This window comes from Archocentrus centrarchus, chromosome 4 (genome assembly GCF_007364275.1).
Source record: "Archocentrus centrarchus isolate MPI-CPG fArcCen1 chromosome 4, fArcCen1, whole genome shotgun sequence".
In the NCBI taxonomy this organism is placed as follows: domain Eukaryota; kingdom Metazoa; phylum Chordata; class Actinopteri; order Cichliformes; family Cichlidae; genus Archocentrus; species Archocentrus centrarchus.
Window position 1 is genome coordinate 33,535,813 of NC_044349.1, and position 24,464 is coordinate 33,560,276.

General features: G+C 41.6%; 2 protein-coding genes across 4 annotated transcripts in view; both read left to right on the forward strand.

Annotated features, from left to right (window-relative positions):
* The first annotated feature begins 2,996 nt into the window (after positions 1 to 2,996).
* Positions 2,997 to 17,868, forward strand: commd2 (COMM domain containing 2). Of its 2 annotated transcripts, none has more exons than XM_030728328.1 (6): positions 2,997 to 3,140; positions 6,156 to 6,233; positions 15,447 to 15,529; positions 16,357 to 16,431; positions 16,571 to 16,669; positions 17,637 to 17,868. In XM_030728328.1, exons 1-6 carry the CDS (start codon positions 3,074 to 3,076, stop codon positions 17,841 to 17,843), a joined length of 609 nt encoding a protein of 202 aa, XP_030584188.1. In that variant the 5' UTR covers positions 2,997 to 3,073; the 3' UTR covers positions 17,844 to 17,868. The 2 variants fall into 2 exon arrangements, with proteins under 2 accessions (XP_030584188.1, XP_030584189.1); XM_030728329.1 differs by having other exon boundaries at positions 17,257 to 17,772.
* A 704-nt stretch (positions 17,869 to 18,572) lies between these two features.
* trappc8 (trafficking protein particle complex subunit 8) overlaps positions 18,573 to 24,464 on the forward strand; it is a 71,227-nt gene continuing 65,335 nt past the window's right edge. For both annotated transcript variants that reach the window (XM_030728326.1, XM_030728327.1), the window contains exons 1-2: positions 18,573 to 18,763; positions 22,786 to 22,995. In XM_030728326.1, coding sequence (XP_030584186.1) covers positions 18,607 to 18,763; positions 22,786 to 22,995 — 367 coding nt within the window. In that variant the 5' untranslated portion in view covers positions 18,573 to 18,606. The remainder of the gene's footprint in view (positions 18,764 to 22,785; positions 22,996 to 24,464) is intronic.

Sequence of the window (24,464 nt, forward strand, 5' to 3'; positions counted from 1 at the left end):
TTTTTTTATAATGAAGAAGCTTGACAGGCATACACACACACACACACACACACACACACACACACACACACACACACACACACACACACACACACACACACACACACACACACACACCACAAAACCAGTAAACATTCTGGCCTAAACCTGTATGGCTCACACTGTAAGTATGGCTCACAATCACCTCCCACAAAGAGACAGTGTGGGTATATTATACATTTCCCGAATCCTTAGAGTCCTGTGAGTATTGCAGCGGTTGACTCTTGTGTCCCTGATGTCCCTGGATGCCACAGGGCTAAAAGGAAATATTTCGTTTAGGCAAAAATTATGGGAAAATTTTTACCCTTTGTTGTTTAAAGAGATCTACTGACCTCTATGTTGGTCAGAGATATCCAAAACCTGGCTCAAATTAAAGCCATGAGGTTTTCCTTTAAAATGATACCAAACACTATATTCTAGACCTTTGATAAATGTCTGTACCATGAGCCTAAACCAGACATACAACGTGTCAAAAAACACATTTTTCTTAAGGGGTTGTTAATTTCATGAGCTGATAACTGCACTTTGGAAGGGCTGTCATACCTAAATATCATCTACAGACATGCAGCCTACAATTATGCTTAAGTTTTGCCACCCTGAGATGGACCAAAAAGTGAAATTTTGGCTTCTAGCCCATGGACTACAGTGTGTTGGGCTTGTTACCACCACCTGGACTGTGTCGTGCCACCCAACCAGAAACCCTGGCTGGATGCAGAGGTTCTCCCTCTGCTGAAAGCAAGGGATGCTGCCTTCAGGTTAGGTGACTCACAGACACTCAGGAGGGCCAGAATAGAGCTCACTACCGGCATAAAGAGGACCAAAGCCACACATGTTCAGAAGATCCAGGGACTCTTCTCCTCCCAGAATCTACCTAGCATGTGCATGACAGACTATAACCCTAAAGATGCACAATGCCCTATGGACCCCTCTCTACCTGACACACTTAACAGGTTCTATGCCCACTTTGAGGACTCCCCCACCAGAATCACCCCACCACCTGGTGAAGAGCTCCTCAGTGTGACCCCAGGAGAGGTGAGGAAGATTTTAGAGGATTAATCCTCGCAAATCTGCTGGCCCAGATAACATCCCTGGGCAGGTGCTAAAGGACTGTGCAGACCAACTCTCTGGGGTGTTGATGGACATTTTCAACTTCTCGCTCACACAAGCAGCTGTCCCCACCTACTTAAAGACTGTCACCATCATTCTGGTCTCTAAGAGCTCCACAGTGACAGGCCTGAATGACTATCGGCCTGTAGCTCTCACCCCGAGAGTCATGAAGTGCTTTGAAAGACTGGTTATGGCACACATCAAGGACAACATCAATCTCACTGTGGATCCACACCAATATGCATACCTGAAGAACTGGTCCACAGAGGATGCCATCTCCTCTGTGGTTAACACCACCCTCACTCACCTGGAGTGTAAGGACTCCTATGTCCGTATGGTCTTTGTGGAATTCACATCAGCCTTCAACACTATCATTCCACAACATCATTCACTTCCTGACAAACAGGCCGCAATCTGTGAGGATCTACGACATCTCCCCCTCCCCCATCATCCTCAGCACTGGGTCCCCCCAGGGCTGTGTGCTGAGCCCTCTTCTGTTCACCCTGCTCACATATGACTGCTCAGAAAAACACCCTGGCTGTCATATTGTGAAGTTTGCAGATGACACAGCAGTGGTCGGATGCATCGCTAACAACGATGAGTCCGGCTACAGGCAAGAGGAGGAACACCTGGAGGGCTGGTGCAGAGAGAGCAATCTCTGCATCAATGTGACAAAAACAAAGGAGATGATCGTGGACTTCGAAAGAATCAGACACCCCTCCTCCCCCTGAACATTGGAGGATCTGCAGTGGAAGTGGTCCCCAGGTACAGGTACTTGGGCATTCATCTATGTAATGACCTCACCTGGAGCAACAACACTTCCAGTCTGGTCAGGAGGCACACCAGCGCCTCTACTTCCTCAGGAGGCTGAGGCGCACTGGACTCAGAAACTCAGTTCTCAGAAACTCAGTTCTCTCCTCATTCTACAGATGTGTGGTCGGGAACGTCCTAGGCTCCGGCATGGAAGCTGTTCGACAGCAGAGAAGAAAGCATACTCTGAGTTGGTCAACTCAGAGTGTGTTGAACATGCTTCCTGGAAAAGGGCCCTGGACAATACCTTTCAGTATTGATAGTGTCATTCCAGATCTGCAAGCTGCCAATTCCATAGGCACTGATGAACCCTCATACCATTTTGAATTGAGTGCTGATAACTAGCAAAGGGTCCCCCTCTTCTTTAGTTGGAACAGAATTTCAAATTTCAGTTAGTCTGATCACAGAACAGCTTTCCACTTTGCCTCAGTTCGTTTTTAAATGAGCAGTGGCTCACAGAAGGTGCCGCCATTACTGGAGCATGGTACCTTCTTTGATGATTTTATGTACTGTGGATGATGAGCGTTTCATTTTTTTGGCAATTTTTTTGTTGAGGAACATTATCCTGACATTTTTTTTTTCTTTTTTGCAGATTGGTTAACCTCTGCTAATTAATTGCAAAAGTTTCTTCCAGCTGGTTCTTAAAGGTACCACTTACTTTCCCTCTGTTGCTGCAATTAATTTTAAAAGTCCTTAATTTTTTTCTTACACTACATTCTGTTGATTTTTTTATGTTGTATTGTGAATAAAATATAGGTTTATGGAATTTGAAAAGCATTGCATTCTATTTTTATTTACATTTAATACAGAATCTCCACATCTTTGGAATTGGAATTGTAGTTTGCCAGTTCCCTTGTGATACATGTTTTGTTTTCTGAGCATTTTAGACTTCCTCATCTAATCTTAAACGATTTAAAGTCAGAAAAAGACTAGGAGTCAGGGAAACGAAGATGCAGACAGTTTAAAGAACTGCATCCAGGAGAGGGCAGTAGCACAATAATAACGATGGAGCCTCAAAGTAAGACACTAAAGAAGAAAAAAAGATTACGCTTGTTTTCCGGGTACACGGGTCTACCACTTGTCAGAGTTTTGAAGTGGAAATAGCTAAGTGGTCAGTATGCTACTGGTTTTGTCTGAGGACCATAAAGAACATCTCTCGTTCCTTCCGAAGGTTGACGCCCCAGGTTAGTAACTAGTCTCTCTGTGTGAGAGAGGATCGGAATTGCAGTGGATCAGCTTCTCTTGGCCTGCTCAACTACTTTCAGCCGTTTGCAAACACAAGAAATGCAACGTCGATCAACTGTGATTCTAATGCAAATGCAAAATCTAAATCTTAACACAGTGACGCTCAGTGGTGGAATGGAAGTAATTAAATTTAAGTTGTGTAATTAATTACAAATTCGATGTAAGTGAAATATTTCCATATAATTCAACCTAATACTAGGTAAATCACAGAGGCAAACTATGTACCGTTTAACCCACTACAGCAGTCTAAGAACTGAACCTTGTGCTATATTAATGTAAAAATAAAATAATATTATTACATGAGAATCTAAATTTTATTTCTGTCTAAATTTTAATTCTACTGGATGCACTCAGCTGAACAGAACACTTATGTAGAACGTGAGCAGAGAAAAAGACAGCTTTTTAAAAAAATAAAAAGCTCTGTTTGCTGTTATACATTTTACAGAGTGACTGCCTCACCAGCAGGAAAATGAGCACATGCAGAGTTTAAAGTGGGATTCAGCAGGTGGGGAACCCTAAGATCAGTTGTAGTGGCTCAGCATGGAATCACAGCTCACAATAATTCCTATTGTGAGCTCCAGTAGATTTTCATTGTGTCAGGCTATGATCAGATGCTGCTCTTTGTGGATTTACACAACTGAATTCAACAAGGTGTAACCCAGTGTTTCAGAAGCTAGCTTGGCTGATTTTCTTCCCTACACTGACACTATACTGTTTATACTGACAGTATGCAGTTGGTATAAAGGTTGAATTCAGTCGTCAACTTAAATTCAAACTAATCTCTGGTGCACTTGACGTAACCAAACAATGACCGTGAAAAACCACAGCCTTGCGCACCAGTCCAGCATGGAGCTTTACTGTAAATTCACCACAGTACCGCAAGCTAACCTCATTATCCTGCACAAAACTTCAGTATTTTGAACAAGGGTGTAGGAAGGAGTTTACTATTGGGGGGGACAGATATCGGAAACCTGACAGATCCATAAATACTCGGAGCAAAGCATAAAAAAATGCTATTTGATCTTTTACTTTCTCCTTTTTCAAATGTTTCTTGGAAAAAATAGTGTTGTGTATACCTATATTATTGCATGTATAATTTGCATATTATACATGCGTGTTGTGGCAATTGTTAAACAACTGCCACAACACGTCTGTTATACCCACCAGAATGTCTTGTATTATGAGTTAATGAAACTATACTTTAGAATTGGTTTTAGTACCAGGAAATTTCGCTTTTAGTACATAAACACGATGTAGTGATAAGTATGAGGACGTTAAAGAGAGAGTGCAGAAAGCTGCATCTGCTCAGAATGAAAAACCACACAAACTGGCAATGGTTAGATGCAAGGATATCGATGGTTGCACCTTCGTACAGTACAGAGGGGCCATGTAGAACCATAAGACACAATAACACAGCTGATCAAGTTGTTTCTACCCAAGGCATTTTGTAGAGTATAGCAGCTGTGGCCGTTATTTGACTTGAAATGACGACTTCGACGATTTTGACTTTATTCTCAAAATGCTCAAAATGATTTTTTTTTTCTCAATGTGGCCTTCACACTCCTTCATATAATAGCAAGCTAAATATTTCAGTAGCACAAAAATAATTTAGTAGCGCACAGAAGTGCAAAGTTTGATATGTTTTATTGGTCGAAAACATTTAATAATGATCTAAAATGCATTTATGTAGGTTGACTGGCAACAGTAGTGGTTCTTTAATTAAACAACATTCTGACATGAAAGAATCCTCACAGATAATGTAATGAACAAATTATTCACATTTTAATATCAGCCTCAAGTTAAAAAAAAAAACAGCTATTAAAATATGCCTATTCAGTCTGAAACTCTAATCTAAAAAATCAAAAATCATCACCCCCATCACCCTCTGCATGAGACCGTGGGTGAGCTGAGCAGCTCCTTCAGTCAGAGACTGAAACATCCTCGCTGCAGGAAGGAGCGCTTTCGCAGGTCATTCATCCCAACAGCAGTTAGACTGTATAACGCATCATAATGTCTTGAGTCACTTGGACACTTTACCTCCTCTGCCATCACTTTATCTGTACAGTCCAGATACATTTTATTTATTACACTCACCCATATAATGCATACCGTGTATGCTATGTACCTTACCGGCTACAAATGTATATAATATTTTGATATCTGTATATAGTGTTTTGATGTGTGTGTATTGTAAATGTGTGTATTGACATTGATATATATATTTATGTATATAGTGCTTATGTATATGTGTATAGTTTTTTTGCTATTTTATTTAATTCTATTCTATTTTAGTTTTAGTTTAGTTATTTGTTCTTACTCATCCTTTTCATTTTTTCTCTGTACTGAGCTGCACAAATTTCCCCGTCGTGGGATCATTAAAGTTTTATCATATCTTATCTTATCTAAATAAATGTCAATAAAAAATAATAATAACCAAAAGAAATAAATAAAAGTGATACCTCTCACATTTAATAGACAAGCTGTGTGCCTCTTTACACCCCTGCATTTAGCCAAACAGGTACACAAAAGGTTAAAAACATTGGCCTAAGCAGAAGAGCCAAAATTATTTTTCCACCTCTCATTTGAAATTCATTGACTTCTTGTCCAGTAAGTAAACTTTATCCTATGTATGAAAGTAAACTGACAAGCCATATTCATGGTAACATTCCCGACAGACCGTTTTACCTCATTCAAAGAGTTTCTGATTCCTGCCGCTGTCTCATGTTGGGAGAAATGTGCCTGTCCCCAATATTGGGGGGACACCCCCCCCGGTTCCTCTTTCATCTTTCTCCATCTCAGAGTGAACTTCTCTGTCACTCTTTGTTAAAGAGTGATAGAGAACAGTAACTCTTTGTTACTGTACTTAAGTACAGTAACAAAGTGTTTGTACTTCATTACTTCCCACCTCTGGTTATCAGGATGAAGAGTGCTGTTTTGTTTTTTTTCTTCTTCAGTGGTTGGAGAGTTTGGACGCATAGCGCTGGAGTTTCTAAGGAGAGGAACTAGCCCCAAGATCTATGAGGGAGCAGCCAGTAAGACTTAATCTTTCAGTACCTCTTTTTAAGCATGTGACTTCTGTCAATTTGTGCCTTGCATTTTTTAATAGTTACACTGAAATTTCTAAATTATATATGCTCATGTGGATTTACATAAACTTTATACACACTGTTTTGTAAGGTTTGTTTTACTGCAGCAATCTCACACTGTTTTTTTCTGAAATACTTCAAATATTTAGTCTCCCTTTAATTCAATTTAAGGACTAAAATGGAAACTGTGCAGTATTTTAGCTGTTTCTAGGACTGCAGTTCTACAGGTTTCTGTTCTTTCTGCTCTTCTTTCTCAGGGTTCTGCTACCTGAGGTATTTACTAGGTATGAACCTTTGTAGCCATCTTCTTGATGTACTTGTGGATATTGTTTCATCCTGGATAGTGGTTCTGATACTCACTGGTGCTCTGTCTCCTTCCTTCCACTTAGTGTACAGTCTCAGGGTGCTGGATTTGGGGCAAAACCCTCCATGCATGTTACATAGCTTACTTGTCTTGATGCCAGTGGCTTCTATCTCCTTTGGCCAGGTTCTTATCCCAGCAGAGCCAGCAAGGCGCAAGTGTTGGTTGCCCGGCTGACTCCTCAGGACTTGCCTAATGCCATATTTCCATTAGTACCTACTCAGCGTGGTTTGACTTGGCACGGTTTGTAGGCATTTCCATTAGTACCAGGTACCAGGTAGTTTTTTAGTACCCACTCAGCCAGGGTTTCAAGTGATCCAAGGCAATCCTAAAATGTGATGTGGAAGAACAGCATGCCACTGATTGGCCAGGGAGTGTCGTCACTAGCTGAGTCATGACAGCGACTCCTTCACCAGAATCAACTACACCATTTTTAAAACCCGACAGCAGTTTGCAGTGGTAGTTTTGCAACAAAAGAGCAAAGGTGGCAAAAGTACTGACATTCTATACTTTAGTAAAGTACAAGTACTTATGCTAAAAAATACTTTGGTAAAAGTTGAAGTATTGGTTTAACTTCTTTACTTAAGTAAAAGTAAAAGAGTACAGACTCTGAAATGTATTCAGAGTAAGAAAGTAAAAGTAGCTCTTTGGAGGACATTTCTACCAGCTATTTTTTTGTAAAGCTATTTTTAGCTAGCAGACACACTGTGACAAACTGCAGACACTTTGTGTGTTTGCTGATATTTGTTGAGCATTTAGAAACATTGCATTTACCTGCCACACGTTACTCCCTTTATGCTCGCTTCTCTTCAGTAGCGCTAGCTAAGCTGTTTATGTCCTGCGAGCACAACTTACAGACTCAGAATGACCCACTGTAACCCCTGATTATAGCACTATAAATGATACATAAATTATATGAGTTTGCATATTTAATACCTTTGTATGAAATAAGCCCCAGTGATGGAGGATACGCCAGTACGATTGTCTATTATATGTTATAATTCTTCCATATAGGCTCAGATTGTTTGATGTTTGACGGAAATGCAAACTTTTCTCAGACATGTTAAACCTAAAATATGAGATTTGTTTGAAAATGTAAGAAGGGGGTAAAAGTAAAAAGTAGTCAGAAAAATAAATACTCCAGTAAAGTACAGATACCTGAAAAATGTACTTAAGTACAGTAACAAAGTATTTGTACATCATTACTTCCCACCTCTGAAAAAGAGCCATCTGAAACACACACATAGCATACATATTATAAACCTATACTGTCAGGCGATTGCCACTGAAGCACTCGTTACCTGCCCCTACTAGCTGTGAACAACTGGTTAACATTGAGCGCTGAGGTGGCTGATCAAAAGAAATTTGAATTACTGTAATTACGCGACCGTTTGTCCTAACAGTTTCTGAAAGCTGAGAAACTGCACTTCACACCCAACATAGGGTTATTACAGTAATTGTAATACGCAAAAAGCGGCACTTTTGAAGTACACTGAGTCGATTACATGTTCTGCGGTATAGGGTTATACTTAACAATGATAACCTTCATCCATTACAACATTTTACGGGGGACTTATGCATGATGATGATAGTAAACTGGCCTTAGCTATGTTAGCCTGCCTCTATCTCATCCATTGTTGTGTTGTGTTTTGAGTCGTATACAAATTACTTCAAGAGGCTATTGCCCGTGCTACTATATCGACTTCACCGACACTGAGGTGGTACTCAATTGCAATGGAAACAATACAAGACCGTGGCGAGTCATGCCGAGTCGAGCTGACCCGCGCTGAGTAGGTAGTCATTGAAACACGGCATTACTCTCTGCAGGTACTTGGCAGTTGCAGCTTTACTACATGGTTCCCGTTTGCCTGTGGGATTCCTAGGTACTTGTAGCTAAGCTCAATGTCTACAATTTTGCCTTCTGTAAGTGCAATCCCCTCAGTTCTGACAACCTTCCCTCTCTTTATCATCCGACTACACTTCTCCAGTCCGAATTCTGACATTCTGATATCATTGCTGTAGATCTTAGTGGTGTGGATCATTGAATTCACGTCTCATTCACTCCTGGCATACAGCTTGATGTAGAGGAGGTGGATGATATTTGCTCCAGTGCAGAATCGGCATCTGTAGCCAGTCTTGTTAATGATCTGGCTGAGGAGGCCAGGCCTGTGCAAAACAACAGTGGGGACAGAGCATTGCCTTGTTAAATCCGATAAAATGCAATCCGAACCGACCCACATTAGCTGCAGTACAGTTTTCGGTCGTCGTCTTCTTCTTCTGGGTCTGCGGTTGAACAAACCAGCTTAGAGCTGCATTACCACCACCTACCGGAATGGAGTGGATCAGGAGTTAGAAAAAAAAACCCTCCTCAGATTCTATAAAGTTCTCCATCACTGCGACGGATTCCCTTTGACACTGAGCGATCATCGCTGACATGTTTTTCCGCCTCCACCGCTCTCTGCTGTGTTTGTGTGTTGTGTTCGCTGTGCTGAGAATTTCAGCTGTTATTTTTTTCTCTACTTCAGCTCCCGGACACACTGCTAGTGAGCGCAGCTATTAGCACTAGTGATAGTCCGGTACCAGAAGGACCCCTTCCCCGTCAAAATATTTTTGATACTTTAATCCCTGATTAGTGACTAAATATCAACCTGCAGTAGAAACATATTTAGGAGAATGCTTGTGAATATAAAGCATTACAAGATTACGCTCAAGCAGCCCCCAGTTTTTCCAACATAAACACTGATAACACAACAGCAGCAGTCAGCTGTTTTACCTGCAGTCTGTCTGCACAGGTGCAAAGAGGCGGAGCCGGTGAGCCCAGATGGAGTGGACTAAATGTTTTTCTAGCGTCCATTTGAAGCTTTTCCCCCTGTAACCTCCATTAAACCTTTACTGTGAAACAGCTGGAGGTCCTTCATCAACCAACTGATTTTTGTAGCACAGGGAAAAACTGCAGTACGGAAGTTAAAATATGCAGATGAACTGTTAATACGAAAAAGTATTTCTTATCCAGTTACTCGAGTAATCAATGGAATAATCAATAAAATACTCAATTGCTAAAATAATCAATAGTTGCAGTCCTAATGAAATTTGCCAATGCATCACCTCCTCACAAAGGAGCAACAGGATTCAGGTGATAGAGCGATTGTTGTAAGTAAGTAAAATTTATTTATATAGTGCTTTACACAGACAAAAAGTCACAAAGTGCTGTACAGTAATTAAAACACAATATAAAAAAAACAAAAAAACCAGATAAAACACCATGTTAAAACATAATATTACCATATTAAAAGAAAACAAATAAAAATAAAGTCAAGAGAAAGTCTGGTTAAACCGAAAAGTTTTCAGCTGTTTTTTAAAAGATGTCACAGAGTCAGCTAAATGGAGATGGAGTGGTAAACAGTTCCAGAGCTTTGGTGCCACTGCCTGAAAAGCTCTGCCCCCCTGGTTTTTAGTCTTGTATGTGGGACAACTAAAAGATTTCAATTTTGTTGTGTGAGAGACTGTTCACTTATGTAAAATTGATCCAGGCATTTAAAAACAATTTTTAACAATAATAATACAAAAAAGATCAGATTTGTATCGGTATTGGCGATATCCAAATGTAAAATATCAGTATTGGGCATAAAAAAAGTGGTATTGTGCCATCCCTGTTCTCTACCAGAAGCTCTGAATAGGCGTACAAGTCCATATAGTGTGCATATAGTTCTCTATCTACCAGTAGCTGGTGTTTTGCTCCTCTGGTGTAACTGACAATTCCTTTCTGAGCCCCACTCATGTATTGACCAATGTGTGTGTGTTCATCTTAGCTGCTATGATACCTGACAGGAGCTTCCATATTGTACTGAGACAGGATATTGGCCGGTAGTTGGATAAGATTGGTCCCTTATGGGGATCCTTGGGGATTCAGGGCCTATTCCAGAAAGCAGGTTTTGCTAACAACTCTGGGGTTTGTTAACCCAAAAATGAGGGAAAATCGGGTTTTCAGTCCCAGAAAGACAGCTAACTTCAACTCTGAGTCAGTTACCAGGGTAACAGACTCTGTGAACCTAACCTGCTCGCTGGCAGGTTTTATCCAACAAACTCTTGAGTGTCTTTTTGACTCCTCCCTTCCTGCTGCACCTGAATCACCTGTCTGACACTCCCATTCATTTCCTCATTCATAAAGTTGCTGTCAGAGCATCAGAGAAGGAAATTCATCTGCAGCTGTTTGTGATACTACAAGCACCGGCGGCAGCCGTCCATCTCGGAAGACAATGGTGTAGCTCATGTGAGTCTATCTGCATCGCCGGGAATGGCTTTGCAGTCCGACCCATGAGTGGCAGTCCGTGCCACAATTGAAGCATATGAAGGTAGATGGCTGTTGGAGCTGGTGTTGCTGCTGCTTCAGCCTGACTCTCTTCTGTGCGCTTGATGTACCCCGCCTGACTGCGAGTCGCCAGGCGGGGCCTGCCTTGGTGATTCTGCTGCTAATCTTCGAATCAATGGACAGCGAGCTGGAGTCGGTAGACGCGAGGTACGTGAAGTTGTCAACGATGTTCAGGGTGTATCCGTTGATGGCGATGTTTGGGGGAGTCTCTGTGCCCTGTGCCATGACGTTCATCTTCTTCAGGCTGATGGTGAGCCCAAACTCCTTGTAGGCATGGGAGAGGCGGCTGATGAGCTGCTGAAGTCCGTCTTCAGTGTGTGATGTCAAGGCTGCATCATCAGCGAAGAGCATCTCGCGGAGGAGCACCTCTGTGACTTTAGTCTTGGCCCGGAGGCGGGCAATGTTGTATAGCTCAGGCCTGGTGTGGATGTAGACACCTTTGCTGCAGTCCTTGAAGGCGTATATGAGGAGCATGGAGAAGAAGATGCCGAAGAGTGTAGGTGCAAGGACACAGTCCTGCTTTACTCCACTGCTGACTGGGAAGGCCTCGGATGTTGCGCCATTGTAGCAGACCGTGCTGTGCATGTTCTCGTGGAAGGACATGATCACTGTGAGCAGGTGTTGGGGGCAGCCAATCTTCTGCAACAAATTGAAGAGTCCACTCTGGCTGACCAGATCAAATGCCTTTGTAAGGTCAATGAAGGCGATGTAGAGTGGCATATGCTGCTCCTGACACTTCTCTTGCAGCTGGCGTAGTGAGAAGATCATGTCTACTGTGGATCGGCCGGCCCTGAACCACACTGGGACTCTGGGTAGACACGGGAGGCAAGCGTCTGCATGCGTGCTAGAGCGACACAGGTGAACACTTTGCCAACAGTGCTGAGAAGGGAGATGCCCCGGTAGTTGTTGCAGTCACTCCAGTCTCCTTTGTTCTTGTACAAGGTGACGATATTGGCTTCTTGCATGTCCTGGGGGATGTAACCCTGATCCCAGCAGAGGCAAAGGAAGTCATGTAGTGGAAGCAGCAGGGCTGGTTTCCCACTCTTCAGGACCTCTGGTGGGATTCTGTCACTCCCAGGTGCCTTCCCACAGGTGAGGCAGTCGATGGCTTTGCTGAACTCTTCCACAGTGGGTGGGGTGTCTAGCTCCTCCATGAGTGGCAGGTCTGGGATGGCATTGAGAGCGGTGTCGGTTACAGTGTTCTGCGTTGCGTACAGCTCGAGGTAGTACTCGGTCCACCATTACAACTACTTCTCCTGGTCGGTAATGACATCGCCTGTCTTGGTTTTGAGGGGGGTGGTCTTGGATGGGGTTGGGCCCGTTGCTTTCTTGATGCCTTCATACATCCCTCTTGCGTTGCCTGTTTTGGCAGCTGACTGAATGCTGCTGCAGAGATTCAGCCAGTAGGTGTTGGCACATTGGCGGGCGGTCTGCTAGGCTTTGTTCCTGGCAGTCCTTAGGGCTTGAAGCATAGTGGGGTTGGGCTTGGCCTTGTAGGCCAGTAGAGCTTTCCTCTTCGCCTCAGTTACGGGCTCCATATCCTCCCAATGGGCCTCGTACCAGTCAGCGTTCTTCCGTTTTTTTCTTCCCATAGGCAATGATGGCAGAATTGTACACAGCATCACGGACGCGGGGCCACTTTGAATCAATGGTGTTACCTGCTGACGCTTCCTTGCTCTCATTGAGGGTGTTCTTCAGACTGAGGATGAACTGCTGGGTTTTCTCTTGGCTGCTGGTGCAGCAGGTGTTGATGCGTAGTCTGCCCTTTTGCTTCGAGTGGTGCAACCTCTTCGGCATTATGCGCACCTTGCTTGCCACGAGGGCGTGGTCCGTATTGCAGTCTGGACTGTGGTAGCTGCGAGTGAGGAGGACATTGTCGATGTCCGATCTTTTGGTGATGACTAGGTCCAGCTGGTGCCAGTGGCCAGAGCGCGGGTGCCTCCATGACACCTGGTGGATCTCTTTGCACTTGAAGAAGGTGTTGGTCATGCAGAGACCATGGTAGCATGAAAACTTGAGTAGTCTCTGGCCGTTCTTGTTGATCTTGCCCCTTCCAAAGCTTCCGAGACAGGTGGGCTAGGCCTCGTGGTCAGCCCCTACTCTCGCATTGAAGTCTCCGAGAAGGTAAAGACCTTCAGTGCTGGGGATCCTGGACATGAATCTCGACATTTTTTCCGCTGAAAATCACCTAAATTGGTGATCATTGACTCTATAACAGATCCACAAACCATGTCCAAGTCCACCTGCACAGCAGGAGAATCCAAATGCATCAGGATCACAGATTCAGGCCAGATAAGGTCCAGATCCAGTTCAGGCTCCAGTCATTTCTCATCTCATCCAGTCAGGATCCATTCAAAATGGATTCATTTTCCTGCCACAATCTGCATTCTTTAATTAAAATGTCTCATCCTCCCAAACTGTACTGAAATATTTAAAACCTATAAAGCTGAGACGTTCATTATAATCTTTTTGCCATTATTGGTAAAACTTGGAGAGCTGCTCTGCATGTTTTCAGCTAAATACAAAACTGCGACTGACCTCTGACCTTTAACAGTAACTCAGTGAAACATCTCTGCTGTGGCTGTCAGAGAGCCATCATCTATCAGTGAAGCTGATCTTAGATCAGATTAGAAACGGTTAAACTGGAAACATTAACGCAGTTTTTCTGTAAATCTCGTTCCTCAGATTTATCTAGTAATGGCAGAAATAATGAAATTCTCCATTAAAAAAAATAAAGCAAGGTTATCTATTCCATCAATAGATTCCATTTTTACTGTCTAATTATTTTAACATAAACTGCAGAAAAAACTGTTTTTATAGAATGATAAACTGACCTGAGGTCAGCTCTGCCCCCGGGATCTGCTTACACACTAACACACAGGTTGGTCAGTTCTCCACATTTTTATCTTTCTGTCTCCTGCAGTTTGTCTGTCAGGCTGCAGCTGAATAATTGGATTTTATAAATCAAATGTAAAATTAGGATTCAGGTTTATCTGATGGATATTCAAGATGTGTAAATAATGACAGCAGGCATTATTAAAAAAATTAAATAAACTTTTATTTTGTCTACGATGATGACGACAGAGGGGGGTTAAGCTGATTGAAGTGACTCGTCATGCTCCATGCTGACGTGCGATTCTCGAGCCATCAGATTAAAATGGAGGCATCGCTCTACCTGTTGCCATGGTAAATCCTGGTGTCATAGCTCCATTGACCCACTACCTCAGGGTGAACATGCTCAGAGTTGATTGAACTAACTGTCATGGCCGGGGAGGAAACGGACGAGGAAGGACCAACATGAAGGACTCCAGAAGCAAACATAAGTTAATAGGGGATTTATTTCAACGGGGAAACACAAATACAAAAACCTTGGAAGGGAGGCACAGGGAGACGAAGGGCAGGCACAGGGAACACAGGAACATGCGGGCACAAAACATCAACGACGCGACAAGGAACACATGAAAACTGAGGGCTTAAATACACAATGGGTAATCAGGGCAAGAGGAAACAGCAGGGAACAACAGGTGAGGCAAATGAAACTAATTACACAGGGGAAGCAAAGCTAAACACAACGCACAAGGAAATCACACTGGCAAGAATAAAACAGGAAGTGAACAACCAAGGAACACGCAGACGAGTCACAACACTGGGAACATGACAAACATACAGGGAGGACAAACTCAGGAAATAAACTATTAACACAAAACGCTGGGCAAACAGCCCAGGACATGACACTAACTCTGATCAACCGTTCTGGAATGGGAAATTCAGAGTTGCCAATCTCAGAGTTCATCAAGTCAGAGTATGAATTTAAACTCAGTTTGTTGAGCATGCTTCCTGGAATAGGCCCCTGGACTGTCTCCATCAGTTGGTACCCATTCTGTGTGTGTCTTAGCCTCTAGCACCTGGTTCATTTGTGCTGCCAGGCGCTCATGGAGTGCAGTCAACTTCTTTAGCCTGTAGGTATGAATCATATCAGGGCCTGGTGCTGTCCAACCCTTCATATGTGAGACTCTTTCCTGGATGTCTGCCTCTGTGATGGTTACTGGAGCCTGATCAGGGAGGTTGTTGTGGTCTGCTCTTACATCCACTAGCCACTGAGCATTGTGGTTGTGTGTTGCATCTTTCTCCCAGTATTGCTCTGTTGCTGGCCTTTGGGGGGGGGGGTGTCTCATATTGTTCCCTTGCCACTGAGAGTACACCTTGAATGGTTTAGTGGAGAACATCTGGTTTATTCTCCTGGCTTCTATGTCTCTAGTACACCTCTTCAAGCAGTTAACTAAGGCTGTGAGTCTTTGTTTGGCAGTTTCTAATGCCTCAGGTTTGGACAGCTTCTTTTATTTCTTAGATGGACACATCGTGCATTCACATCTTAGTTATTGGTACACCGTCTCCCTTCAGTAAGTTCATGATTCATGGCTACTTGCAGGGAAACTCTGTGTTCCTGTGGAAATGGTTCAGCATGGAGTAGAAGGCCTGATGTTCCTGATGACAGAGAGCTCCAAACACATGGTGAGGACTCCTTTATGTGCAGCATACTATTTCTGTATCATCGTGCTCAGTCTCAGCAAGATGCTGAAAAGATAATTCATGCAGTTATTACTTCTAGGCTGGACTTTTGTAAATCATCACTGTCAGGCTGTCTTAAAAGCTCCCTGAAAAGCTTTCAGCTGAACCAAAATGCTGTAACTACAGTATTGACAGGGACTAGAAAGTGATATTATATCTCTCCAATATTGGCTTCTCTTCATTGGCTCACTGTTAGATCCAGAATAGAATTTAAAATTCTTCTTCTCTCATATGAGGTTTTGAATAATCATGTCCCATCTTATCTTAAAGACCTCATAGTACCCTGTCACCTCAATAGAGCGCTTCACTCTCAGACTGCTGGCTTATTTGTGGTTCCTAGGATATTTAAGAGTAGAAGTGAAGGCATGATGAATTGAGTATTTCTTTTCATTCATTTCTATTTCTTTTTGCTCTGTTCATACACCATCCTGCATTTAAGCATTAGTAATCCTTAATCTCTGCCTCTCTTCCACAGCATGTCTTTTCCTTTTGTTCTGTTTACTCCCCATACATTAGATCAGTGAGCATAAACAAACATGCAGTATGGCCCTGAATTCTGTAATTATATGCTCCTTTTTCCATTCATCATGTCCACATTCCTAATTTAGTGTGGCATTTTCTTTCTTTTCACCCTGTATCATCATGGACTACTTAAACACCAAAAACTCAGAATGGTGAACTGGATATTTTACCAGCTGAGGAAAATACTGTAAAATTATGAGTTATCTCTTCCCAGAGTCACTGCTCTGTGAATTTGTGTGTGTGTCTAGATCTCTGAAGTGGATTTCCTGGATTCAGTGTTGGTTTTGGACTTTCGTGAAGAACTTAACCAGATGTTGTTGCAGGTGACTTTCAATTTACCTGAATTTATTTAAACAGTGTATTTTATTTAAACATATTAGAATCTGTTTATGAAGTGTGCTGTTTATCTAAGCAGTGTGTCTCACAGTATGTTGGATGTTTCAATGTGCTCTTCTGATACAGCTCTATCAGCAGCACCACAGTCAGATTCGCAGCATCCTGAGTTATCTGCCATCCAATCTGCCTGCTTACCATAACCTGGAATGGAGACTTGATGTGCAGGTAAATTGGTTTGTATTTGTATGTGTATTTTAGATCATTTTATTATTTGACCATTATGGGTCCAAATGGTACATATGGACCCAAATGGTACAGCATAGTACATATATGAAATTAGTGAATGCCACTCCATACAGTCATTTTTTTTTTATATCTGTGTTCTATAATGTAGTGGTAGTTCAGAGTCATGCCTTAAGCCTCTATCATGACTTATCTTCATTAAGGCACTTATTATGACTTACCTTGAATGATATACGATCTCTGTAAATGTGCATTGTTGAGCTTGTCTCCCTCTCCTGCCAGTTACACTGCTGATGATTGCTTATGATATATACATGTGACTACTAGCCCTGGAAAGTTTCATGTTTTTCAGAATAGTTACAAGGATATAGACAGATTTGTACATCTTCAAATCTGTTTTCTATGAATAAGGTAGAGTAAATGAAATGGCTATATAATCTGTTCCAAATGCCTTAGAAAGAGCCTATTCAAGAGTAGTAATGCTACATTAGTGTTTGTCAGTCCTTTGCTTCTTTCAGATGTCTTAAACAAACCAAAGCCTCTCAAGTTGCACTTTTTTGTCTTCACAGACTTATCACTTCTTGTTTTTTGACTCTGTCCCACCAACGATCTCTCTCTTTCTCTCCTCTTTCTCTCTCTCTCTGCAGCTAGTGCAGTAATGTTGTCACAGACATCAGATTTTAAATTAAAACTACAGAATGTTTTACCAACAGTGGATAGGCATAATCAGCATTGTGGCATTTATTTGACAATCGTCTCAATGTAATGTAGTTTTCTTTTCATGCTAAACTTAAACACACATTTTCAATTAATAATTACCCAATAACACCATCACTGAGTTGCTTTCCACCATCAGACCTTGTGATTTAAAGTATGGTTTTATATCAGGTGGCCATATCAGGTGATACTATAAGTTATTATTCTGCCCCCCCCCTGTTGTTTCTGTCAGTTGGCCAGACGTTCAGTCCGTCAGGAAGTCATTCCTATGCTTACAATGCGTCTGCACCTAACAAGAAGTGACAGCTGTAGTGTCTACAGCATCAGGATTCTCCAGACAGATCCCAGCACCCTTCTGCACCTCATCTCCACACTGGAGGCTGCTCTGGTTGCCATGAAAACCAGTAATGCTCGCCGCATATTACGGAACATCAAATAACCCTCCCTCCCAGATACTTTCTGAGTAACATGTACCACCTCCCACTTGCAGAACACCAGATTGCAAACTTTATACCTGCAAAATGTTTTCAAAACAGTCTGCAATGCAGAATATTATACTCAACTTACTGGCAGTACTTTATTATGTGTCAAGTCATGTTGATTGTTTTGTACTTAAGGTTCCCACAGTGCTGGTGATACTGCATTAAAGTGTAAGATACAGTTGAAACCATATTTTTGTGCTTTGTCAAAGCCCTGCTAAAGCAAATATAGAAAATTGTAATAATGATGTAAATCAGTCTTGAAACACTGCCTTGCTCATTTTGACAAAACCATGTGATGTTTGATTAATTTCAAGTTTCCATGCTGTTGCTTTGTGATGGTTAAGTATATCGCTTGTTTATGAACTCAGGAAATGGGACTACGCCCCTGTTCAACATTTTTCTGTATCATGGCTACGCAGGCATCTTGTCAGGCTCGAGCTTAAAGAACAGGCCCATGTCAAATAGTGATAGAACACGCGCGGCCAGATCAAAGGAGCGTTGCCGAACAACAGGAACGGAAAAGGAAGTGGCTGATTCTAGCCCTATCAGGCACTCGTCACCTGACTGTCAGTCCTTCACAGGAAGAGGGTTGGCGTATTCAACATGGCCGCTGTGTTGTAACCTACGAGTTGTCGAAAGCAATGAAATACCCCGGCTATCTTAAACAATAGTACAGTTGACTTGGTTTAGTGTGTTAAATAGTTTTGACGCTGCTCCGACATGGCCCAGTGTGTTCAGTCTGTACAGGAGTTTGTTCAGGACTCGTTTGTCCCGATGGTGGCCGTCTTATGTAGTGAAGAAGCAGAGAGGGTGACTCGCAAGAACAACCTGAATTTTGCGGAGCTCCTCAGGCCTTTCTGCAGACTTACGTCTGAAGGTAGGAGACACACCATGAAACACACCATGAAACACACCATCAGCCCCGTCGTTCAGCGTCATAGCTGTCAAAAATGAGGCAGGGATGTTCGGGATAAAAAAAAAAATAGAGGGATGTGTTATGCTGCTAGAAGGTTACAGCTGTGTCTAGCTGTGCGCTAGCAAACGCTTAGCAGATTGGATTGTACCTAAGCAGCTGTGCCAACAGCCCATCTTATTGTTGTGCATATGAGAGCAGGTTTGTAGGATAGCGTTTCAGCCAGCAACTGAACAGTTCTATTGGTGGTGGATTGTCAGACCGAACATGTAGTAAACAACAAGCTAATAGGCTTTACTGGAGCATACGCTTAAACTCTGTTGTCATGTTGAGTACAAGTAAATATAAGTGAAGCTGCAGGATAAATATGTTTGTTTTTATCTAATTGTCTGACTACTAATAACATTCTTTCAAGTAGAAATTATATTTCAGGATTTCAATATTTTGTTATTTTTAAATTTAGTTAACTTAAAATCCGTAAAAGCATTCAGGCATTATTCAGTTCAATTTTGGTCTTTGACATGAGCACATCTGCTAGTGATAAGTTTAATTTCAGATATCCATAATCTGTAATACCTTTTGACTAGTAAAATTGTAGTTTTGAATGTCAAACCGTATCATATGCAAAATATCTGATTATTTGTTATTCTCGTAAGTTTTGCTTTCAGTTATATCAATATGACATAAACTTAGCACAAATAGTAAGGCGATTTGTGTTTGGTCGATTATAATTTGTTGTAACAATGTTTCTTGGCAATAAATCATACTGTTGAAAGCCTGTTTATTTCTTCTTAAATGCCACATTTGTAAGGAAAATCCATTTGTGGATCGACCAGCAGAGCTGAGTATGTGCATTGCACCCATGAAAAACTTGCCAAATCATCTCTGAAAATGCAAAACAGCTTATTCTTCTATTGACTCTTGTTTGATGCTGTTTATTGGATTGGATGATTGAGGATGTCTGAAGAAACAAATTATATTGGCAATTTATTAATTTAACAAACGGGGAATTCAGCATTATGTGGAAGATCCATACACAGCCACAACAGCCTTGCACCTGCTCCTTGTGCTAGTCACCAGCTTTCCTTAATTTTTGTGATAAATATAAACATTTACAGACCCATTCCAAAATATTAGAATATCACGGAAAAGTTGATTAATTTCTATAATTCCATTCAAAAAGTTTAAATTTCATAGATTATAGATTCAGGGCCCACAATTTAAACCATTTTAAGTATTTGTTTATTTTTACATAATTTGGTCTTCCAGCTCATAAAACCCACAAAAACAGGATTTCAAAAAATTAGAATACTGTGGAGAAATCAGCCCATATTTTGCAGGGCACGAATGTTTTAAACTGAGTATGACACACTAATCATCTACTAAACTCGAAGGACCTGCACAGGTTTCCCCAGGTGTCATTAAATTGCTTCAGTTTGGTTCAAATGTCTCAGTTCATTTCAATATGGGGAAGACTGCAGACCTAACAACTGGCCAGAAGACCATCATTGATGCCCTCCATAGGATGGGTAAGCCACAAAACTTGATAGCTAAGGAGGCTGGCTGTTCACAGAGTGCTGTGTCCAAACATATCAATGGAAAGTCAAGTGGAAGGACAAAATGTGGCAGGAGAAGATGCACCAGCAAAAGAGATGACCGTGGGCTTCAGTGGATTATCAAAAAGAGAAGATTCAAGAATCTGGTAGAGATCCAGAAAGAGTGGAATGAGGCAGGAGTCACAGCTTCAAAAACCACTACATTCAGATGCATCCGGGAGATGGGCTACAACAGTTGGGTCCCTCGGGTCAAGCCACTTTTGAACCTTAGCCAACGTAGGAAGCGTATCGACTAACCTAAACCACATTGTGAATCTATGGGGTATTCTCAAGAGGGAAATGAGGGCCACCAGACCCAACAACAAAGAAGAGCTGACAGCAAGCATCAAGGAAATCTGGGCTTCCATAACTCCCAGGCAATGCCACAGGCTGATTGCCTCAATGCCACATCACATCGAGGCAGTGATTAAAGCAAAGGAATTCGCAACCAAGTATTGAAGATTGACAATATCAGTACCATTGATCCTAATTTCTCTGACTCACTCCTGGACACATTAACATCATACCTTCAAAAGCTTTTTTAAAATTTTTTTTTTTAACTCTATCTTTATTATGTTGATGGATATTCCATAGAATAGGATTTACAATTTCATACTTAAACTATTCAGGGATCCCTTTTTATGATAGGATAAAGGTGATCTCTCAGGTAAACTTCACATTGTTTTTGAAGTGACCCTTCCCCTTAAGAGCCAAAGTGGACCCAAACCATGAGAGCTTAATAGTATGATTAATAAAAGACCAAAAAGAAAAACATCAGGTATTCTGACATATTCTAGCAAGACTGCTAATAGAAAAGCAGCTTTGCCGTAGCAGACACATATTCGCCTAATATTCATTAAGTGGTTGTAGTTGTAAGCCAAGTTTTTTTATTAAAGAATCAGTATGATAATTATGTGATCGTCTAAATAAGGGATGGGCAAAATTTTGGCTCTAGGGCCACATTGACTTTTTAAAATTTGACAGATGGGCTGGTCCAGCATACATGTATGCATACATATCAAACATAAGCATAAAAACAGTGTTGTTTTTGCCAGTGCATCGAAGTCTGGTGTTAGTTTTGTTGTAGCAATTGTCAGATTCCTCAACATCAGTTATTATTATGATATGATTTGATTTGGGCAATTCTGTACCAATCAGATTAAAAAGACCAACAGGCCGGGTGTGGCCCGCGGGCAGTAGTTTGCCCACCACAGCTCTACATGCAAAAAAAAAGATCAAGATACAAAGTACATTTGTTCTTTGGCTAATAGAAATATGACAAATTATTTAATAGATAATGTTTCAGAATATCATAAGTGGCTTGAGGGAGATGGTTGTCTTTATGCTCAGTTGGGTCTTCTACAGTTGAATAGGGGGTAACAGTACAAATTTCCAAATGCAGCACAGAAGACACTTTTGGTGAATTTTGGTTCATTTGCATAAATGATATAGTTAATTCTGAGTCAAATGATGATTTATGTTTACTAAAATAGCAGCGGCTAACGACAGCGAAGTCCTGGAAATCCTCAGCAACTGACCACAGTATCACTGAACCCATACCCCAAACCCTACAGGAAGTTGGTCATCTTCAGTTGAATGTTTCAGTTTTTGCCATTTTCAGGCCTGCTATTTGAATCATCATCTCCTAGAGCATTTCACCCACTGACACAACAATGGCTCCAGATCATCTACACAAGTAGCCCACCAAAAGTTATTCATGGTTTTATAGAATCTTGAATGGTGTTGACATCAAAACCCTCTGAATTTGGGAATTCAGTCATATACCACAGGTAACCAAATTGTCACATCTCAAATACATTGTCCAAATTCGTGCCAAACTTCACATGCTTCATGAAAGGGTGAGTGACACAGGACACACCCATATACCTGCTTTGTTTCACACTCATAATGCCTCCTAGTAGCGACAGGAAATCAGCAGTACACTGATCATCATCCTGTGATCATTACAATTTCATTGATTGGGTGCAGGCGTTATATAAAGCATCATGACACTTTAATTAGTGGGCACTCACCCACGCCACCTAGTGGACGTGGGGGAAGTTCAGTAGCCGAACGATGTGAGGTACGGGTAGCCTGCTGGGCTGACAGCATCCGAGTGAGGCTGTTAGTCTCCCGTGCGCAACAACCTCCGAGTGCGCCACGGGTCGAGGGTGCGCTGGTGCGAGGGCCCGATCATCACCACTTGCGGTTTTAATTGATCATTGTTATTGATCATCACCTTTTTCCCTATATTTGAGAGATCTCCATTGCAATCCATTAATACACATTTGGGGGTTGTGCCTCTGTCAGTGACAGTATGTCTATTTTCTGATGCTGTTTGAGTGCAATACTGTGACTTGCTGTATTCTCGTGTACTTGTTGTTTCTCCAGGTCACATCCGAGATCCCAACAACCAGGTCCAGGTTGTGAAAAACCTACGTATTCGTGTGAACAATGTAGTGTCAAGTCCAACAACAGCATCTACTACCCTCAGCCCTGCCCAACGTCAGCTGCTCAGTGATGTAGTATTATCCTGCCAGCCCCAAGAAGGTGCTTTGACCAATTTGATTATGGCAGGAGACTATGAGCTCAATTTCAGTGGTAAGGAGTGGCTTGATTTAGAAGATGCTGATAAAATTTTAGCAACACAAACATCATAGATTTATTATTAAGGATTTTTCTGAGACATGGTCTGAGCAGTTGAACATGAGCTAGTTTTATTGTAACAACAAAGCTCATTATCCTATATTATCTTATTGTAATTCATTGCAATTGTCTAGATCCTCCTTTATAGACAATAAGAAATCATGCAAGTAGAATACATTTTTGATATTATCCTACAGGCTGAGATGCAGCATTGTGTGTACATCTGTAATCTGGATGTAGTCTGTGTAGTCCAGGCTATGGCAGTTGAGCTTTATGATTAGAAATAACTGTACACCGCAGGTGTGTCTCAGAGCTCTGTGCTCTCAGGTGTTGTTCATAATATATGAACTTCATATTTCAGTAATGAAGAAACATAACAAATGCATCAAAGCACTTTTAGACCTTAATGTGACAAGTGAAAACAAATGCCACTGATTGCAGAATGATTGTGAAGTGGAGACGTGATGTTCAGAAGAAGTTGATTACTGCTTCAGACACTTTGATAGGTTCTCTGTCAGACACACAAAATGTAAACATTTAAGTGTAGTTATTTATGAGTTCTGAACTAAGATAATATGAAAATGCAATTTGCCCCATGACAGCTGGGAAAGGCTCCAGCCGACCAGAGAAATGTGTTAAATGTCACATTCCTCTGGTTATGTTCTGCAGCTCTGCTTGGATCAGCTGGTTGGTTTATTTCAAGTGTTCAAAATGTGTTGCCAACAGGAAATTTGCAGAGTACCCTCTGGTGTGAAAACTGAACACTCATGATCAGCAAGCTTTTGCCAGTCTCTTTAAACATCGTCAGACCCTGACATCATTGTCAGCATTCCTACTCACTGGAGGAGGACAGTTGGTGTTGTAATCCACCACCCCTCTTCAGTGATGGTTGTTCAAAGTGGACATAATTGGCTTCTTTAACTCCCATTTGAAGCCATCTGTCTTCCCAGTCCACTGTGCCCCATTTACAATGCATTTCTGAGCTCCTTTTACAGGTGCCGCAACCCCCACTCACACCTTTCTTCAGGTGACCTGAATAGGTCACTTGATAGAGTGGGGCAAAGTCTCTCAGTGGTTTTATCCAAAACCTCTGATATATTTTGAATGTCTTGAACTGAGAGTTTTTAATTTTCTAATTCTAAACATGCATATATGCGTTGCCCATTGGAATAAAGAATAGAGCAGTGAATTGTGACAGATATAATTAGAATCAAATTGATTGTTGACTGTTTCAGATCTTAACAATGCCTCTTTGAATTAGTTTTTTCCTTGATCATCTGCTATTGTAATTTTCAGAGAAGCATGTTGCTAACATTACTCTTTACTGTCTGCTTTTTACCTGTTAGATGACTCTCTTAAAGCTAGTACATCCTGGTACAATGTCTGGAGAGAAACACTGTTGGAAATCAAAACCTCCAATTACT

What these genes read in the sequence shown, in the direction of transcription:
- commd2 (XM_030728328.1), top strand. Translation starts at nt 3,074, where the DNA reads ATGCTACTGGTTTTGTCTGAGGACCATAAAGAACATCTCTCGTTCCTT. An exon ending in TCCGAAGGTTGACGCCCCAG is followed by an intron (nt 3,141 to 6,155) that starts GTTAGTAACTAG and finishes TTTCTTCTTCAG; the next exon opens with TGGTTGGAGAGTTTGGACGC. An exon ending in TTAACCAGATGTTGTTGCAG is followed by an intron (nt 16,432 to 16,570) that starts GTGACTTTCAAT and finishes CTTCTGATACAG; the next exon opens with CTCTATCAGCAGCACCACAG.